Source organism: Mastomys coucha, unplaced genomic scaffold, assembly GCF_008632895.1.
Source record: "Mastomys coucha isolate ucsf_1 unplaced genomic scaffold, UCSF_Mcou_1 pScaffold23, whole genome shotgun sequence".
Lineage (NCBI taxonomy): Eukaryota > Metazoa > Chordata > Mammalia > Rodentia > Muridae > Mastomys > Mastomys coucha.
In genome coordinates this window covers 52,900,313-52,905,410 of record NW_022196906.1, presented here as the reverse complement: position 1 = coordinate 52,905,410, position 5,098 = coordinate 52,900,313, and the positions used below count along the sequence as shown (strand labels likewise).

Here is a 5,098-nt window from a genome sequence, read left to right as displayed (position 1 = left end):
TCTGCCTAGACTTAAGCCCACAGAAGGCCCTCTAAGCTGTTACTGTTTCCTGTCTGTGTGATGGACAGATACAAGCACAGGTGTAGGGATGTTGGCGAATTCCAGATAGGCTTAACCATCCCTTTGCTCTCCTCGTGTCGCTGCCTGCAGCTAGATTTTTTTAAGGACAGAGTGCAAGGGGGTGGGAATAGATAGGTGGCAAAGAAAGGGGTCAGGGTTGGGGGCACCAAGGCTTACTCTTCTCTATGGAACCTGGGCTGGCCAACAGCTGGCATGCGGCTGAGGCAAAAGGGTTGGGGGCAGCGTTAGTCCGGTTGCTGTGGGTGTAAGAAAAAAGAGGAAAACCATCTCAGTGGAAATTGCCCTGTGGTTGGCTCAGGCGCCCACGACACTGTATTTATAGAGAGCTCCCAGCAACACGGAATTCTTCGCTGTCGAGTTAACCCTTTCCGAGCCGCGGTGCTGGCCTGGTGTCGAGGGGAGAAATTCTAGACTGAATGGTGACAGCTGGATTGTTGCGGGGCTTGGAGCCAGCAGCTCGGAGGGTGGGAGTGGTCAATGGCCGGTCACCTGTCCCCTCTCACCGAAAAAGAAACTTCGGCTCTTGGAAGGGCTAGGATCCGTGTGGGGGATGGGCAGAGTATAGCCCCACATCTCCTCCTTAGCGTACCAGGTCCCTCCCCACCTCCCGCCCCTCGCCGGGGTCCAGCAAGGGTCTGGGTCGGGGCGGGTCCAGACCCCGGGCCCTGCCCAGCAGGCGGGCTCAGGCCTCACCCTCGGATCTCCGCCGTAGGGCCAATCCAGCCTCTGGGGCGCACCCGGGCGGCCTTTCCGGGCCCTCAGCTTCCTCTGGCCGTCCCGCCCCTCACACTCCCGCCCCCGGCCCCAGTCTGGCCGGGCTTCGCGGCTGCGGCACGGACGGTGGCGGCGATTGGGCTGCGCCCCGCCGCGTCCCCGAGTCCCGGGAGTCGGCGCGGCGCGGTGAGTGCTTGCGTGGCGCGGGGCGGCGTGGGCTGGGGCCGCCTTTGTGTGCGGCCGCGCCTGGACCGCACGCGCTCAGGCTCCGGGGGCTTGGAGCTGGAAACTCCGCGGCCCTTACCCGCAAGGCACCGGCACCCTGATCCACGGTCACCGCTAGGGCTCTAGGGCCCGGAGGAGCTGGGAGCACCCCTGCTTGGCCGCTCCCTCCTTGAGGGCTGAGACCCGCTGGGATTTGTGGGATCTGATGACTCCCAAGTCTGGGACTTGTGGGCCCCAAACGGGGTGGGAGACTGATTATTCAGGCCCTGGGTGTGGAGTAGGGATGCAGGCAGGTAGGTCACTGGGTTGAGGGTTCTTGAAGCTTAAGGAAGCTGCTAGCCAAGACTGGGAGGGAAGCATTCTCCGGACTTGGAGGAGGAAAAACACCATGAATGCCAGCTCTGAAAGGGGAAGCTGCGGGGGGAGGGGAGCACGAGGTTAGGTGGTCCCCTGTTCTTGGCTCTGAAGGGTGAAGAGGGGCCAGGTCTGCAGAAGAGCACGAGGGAACAGGTTCTGGGGATAGCTTTAAAGGCTCCCAAGAAAAGTAAAAGACTGAAGAGGAAATAGGGATGGGACCGTTTGGGCTGTCTTAGCTAAACGGAGGTGGATGGAGAGGCGGTCCGAAGGAAGATGGAGAGAAGCTGGAGGAACAGGGTGGGACACAGAGACAAGAAAATTGAATCCAGTTCTCCAGGGTCCTTCCTCACTAGGCCCCAGTCGCAGTTTTCGGAGCTGAAAGCAGTGAACTGGCAGAAAGGGAGTTTTATTTCTAAGCCAAACCTGCCCTAATGAGAAATGCATGGTGGATGACTCAGACCTGAGAGCTTATCATTGAACGGAAATATTAAGCAAATATTAAACCCGAAGTTTGTGTGTTTGTGTCCAGGAGTTTTGTGTATGTGTCGGGGAGACACCTACTTAATTGTGAAAAACTATTTCCCTTCAAACTGACTGCGGAAGATCTGTAAATGAATATTGATTAAATTAAAACCCAGATCCTTAAAAAAAAGTTTGGGTTTTTTGTTTTTTGTTTTTTGTTTTTTTAAGATAGGATCTCATATAAATTTGGCTGACCTTGAACTCACATAAATTCACCTGCCTATGTCTCCCAGAAGCTGGGACAAAGGCATGCACCACCATGCCAAGCTCAAAGACCTTTTTTTTTTTTTTTTAAGTAGTTACTTTCAGTTTGAGAAGCTACTAAAACTGAACGGTTTGAGAGCTATTTATTTAATTGAGCCTCCTTTCTCATTCCCTCTGGCCTCCCAGAAATCCCTAGGACTCCTACTGTTTAGCAAATTCACCTATTTACAGGTTGGGGGACCTGTAGGTAGGTGAATCTGAAATCTACTTGAAATTGAAACCTACACCTATCTTATGGGCTGGGTTGACTGAATGGCTGGCCAGGTGTAGAGGGCTGGGGAGCTAAGGGATATAGAGCGGTGGCCTGTATCTCTACCTTGCTTGGAATGGGAATATTTTGGATGTGTGTGTTTCCCTGGTAACTGGTGTTCTCAAGCTTCAGCACTAACTCTTGGCTAACTGTTGCCCATGGACATCTTCTCCCTGGATCAGTTAGCTGATCCAGGGTCCTGATATCACTGAAGTTTTCTTCATGTGGCTGGGGATATAGTTCAGTTAGTAGAGTGATTACCTAGTGCTCATGAATCCTGAATTGGATCCCCAGGGACCAGCAATGTATGAACTGGTCTTAGTGGCTCATGGCAGTAATCTCAGTGCTTAGGGGTAGAAGCAGGAGGATCAGAAGCCATCCAAGGATACATAGTTCAAAGCTCACCTGGGATACATGAGACTTGGGTCAAAAGGAAAAAAGAAGTTTGCATTACATCATCACTTTAGGTTTAGCACTGTGAGCATCAGTTTTGTGTCATGTGGCAAACAAACCATAAAGAGAGAATGTTTGCTTTCAGAGTAGCTCCAGTGATGGGTTTGTTGGTCCCATGACTGGTCTCCAGGGTTCTGTACTGTCCTGCATACGTGGTGACTTCTTCCTGCTTGCAGAGGATTGCTCACGCACTCCAGACTTCACTACAAGAGGACATCTTGTAAGGGAAGAAGCCTAGTTTCAGCGGCGTGTTGGGATTTTTTTAACCCGGTTCTCATCCCCATCTCTGTCCCCTTAAGCTCTCTGTCCAGGAACCTGATGGGAACAGGACGGTTGAATGTCCAAGATGCTCAGATGCCTGGCAGCTGGGTGCCTGGCAGCTGGGCTGGATGCTTTCATGTTTATCTTCAGAACAGTTATAGAAGTGGTGGCCTTTCAGAACAGTCCTCTGGGGAGTCAGCATCCTTCTTCTGGAGAGGCCACTCCTGAAGCTTTCTGCAGGCGTCACCCTCCCCCAGTGCTGACCTCTAGAATTCACTGCTTTTGGTGGAATTTAGGTTGGACACCAAGATGAAAAACCCAGGTAGGGATGCAGTGAGGTCCCAGAGCTGTGAGCTGGTGTTCTGTTTCCTCAGAGAGACTCCTAGAAAGTGTTGAGTGAATATCTGACCTCTGGCCGGATGCTTCTGGGTTGGGCTCTGTGCAGAAAACAACCCAAATCCTCTGAGATTATGACCATACAGGGGGGCTGTTGAACTGTGGGTCTGAGTCATAGGGCTGGGAAAGAAGGAAAAGGGACAAGGAGGATGATGTCACTATCCAGAAGCTTATCCTCTGAGCCACTGGGGACTTACTATTGCTGTCCTTTTCCTCATACCCTGGGGCAGGAGTGGCAGGGAAATCTACCAGCAAAAGGCAGGGCTGGGGGGAGGGGGTGGAATGGTTAGGGAGAGGGGCTTGGTATGAACCACACATTGGGAGAGAGCCATATTTTCTGTTATTACAGCCTTTGACACCACCATAGGTCAGCCAGCTATTCCTGCAGTGTTCAGGGTAGGACTTGGAATGGGGCTATACCAGATGACCATCATCTTTTGTGACTGTCTTAACATCACTAAAGAGAAGGAGAAACCCGGCTGAGCAGTGGTGGCACACGCCTTTAATCCCAGCAGGCAGACTTGGGAGGCAGAGGCAGATGGATTTCTGAGTTTGAGGCCAGCATGGTCTACAGAGTGAGTTCTAGGACAGCCAGGGCTATACAGAGAAACCCTGTCTTGGGAAAAAAAAAACAAAAATAAAAATCATAAAAAAAAGAAGGAGAAACCCAAGCCCAGCAAGAGCAGTTTACATGCCCAGAGACACGGAATGAGCTGGTGGTGAGGGCAATCTACTGTCTGCCTTCAGAATTGTTTTTTTCTGCCACTCCAGAGGCAGTCTCAGGTTTGACCTCTCAGTTTGGACCATGGAAAATGTGCCAAGGGTGCCCTTGGGCAGAGAGAACTCCTCTGGTGAGCCAGGGAGAGGACAGACCTGACTGTAGAGACTTGCGGTCCCCGATAGAACATTCTTGTGCTGCCAGAGACCTAGTCTTTGTCACATGGTGCTCTTGACTCCTGGAGAGGAGAGCCTCCCATCCCCTCTAGTTCTAGTTCTCAGGTTGGCAGGCCCATGCCATCTCAGTTTCTCTATGGCCCTGGGAAAGATGCTACCACATCTTCATAACTCTGGGCATTCACCTTCCCCCAGAGAAACACTGGAATATTTTCCTGACCTGGGGGTGACAGCAGTGAGCAGTGGGGACTGGAACTCTTGACTGATACATAGGGCTAACGACCCAGTTTCTGGGACAAGGGCAGAGAGTAAGGAGCATAGAAGGAGCCAGACCTAGAGGTGAAGCTGAGCTGTGTGTTTGCAGCTTTGGAGTCCAGGGTTGGCAGGGTCTAGGTGGAAAGGAGAGCGCTCAGAAGGCCTAACGTTTGCAGGGACCTCATGTATAGCTCTACAGAGGAGGCCTTGGCTGGGAAGAGGCAAAGAAGCTTGAACTGAAGGACTCAGAAGGCCTGGGTCATGCCTGTGGCTGTCATCGCAGTAATCACAGTGATTACTTCTGTGAAGCTGAGTATATGCTGCAAAGCTGTGGGTCCTCCACTCTCTTCCTTTCTGGATGTTCAGATGCAGCTGGAAAGATGAAGTATGGTCTGAAATGGGCCGGATCCTGCCCCTGCTGGGAGA

General features: G+C 52.4%; 1 protein-coding gene across 1 annotated transcript in view; it reads left to right on the top strand.

Annotated features, from left to right (window-relative positions):
• Positions 1-466: 466 nt before the first annotated feature.
• Cd276 (CD276 molecule) overlaps positions 467-5,098 on the top strand; it is a 32,311-nt gene continuing 27,679 nt past the window's right edge. Inside the window, 1 exon segment of the mRNA XM_031344526.1 lies at positions 467-981. Within this exon segment, the coding sequence (XP_031200386.1) occupies positions 559-981 (423 nt within the window). The 5' untranslated portion in view covers positions 467-558.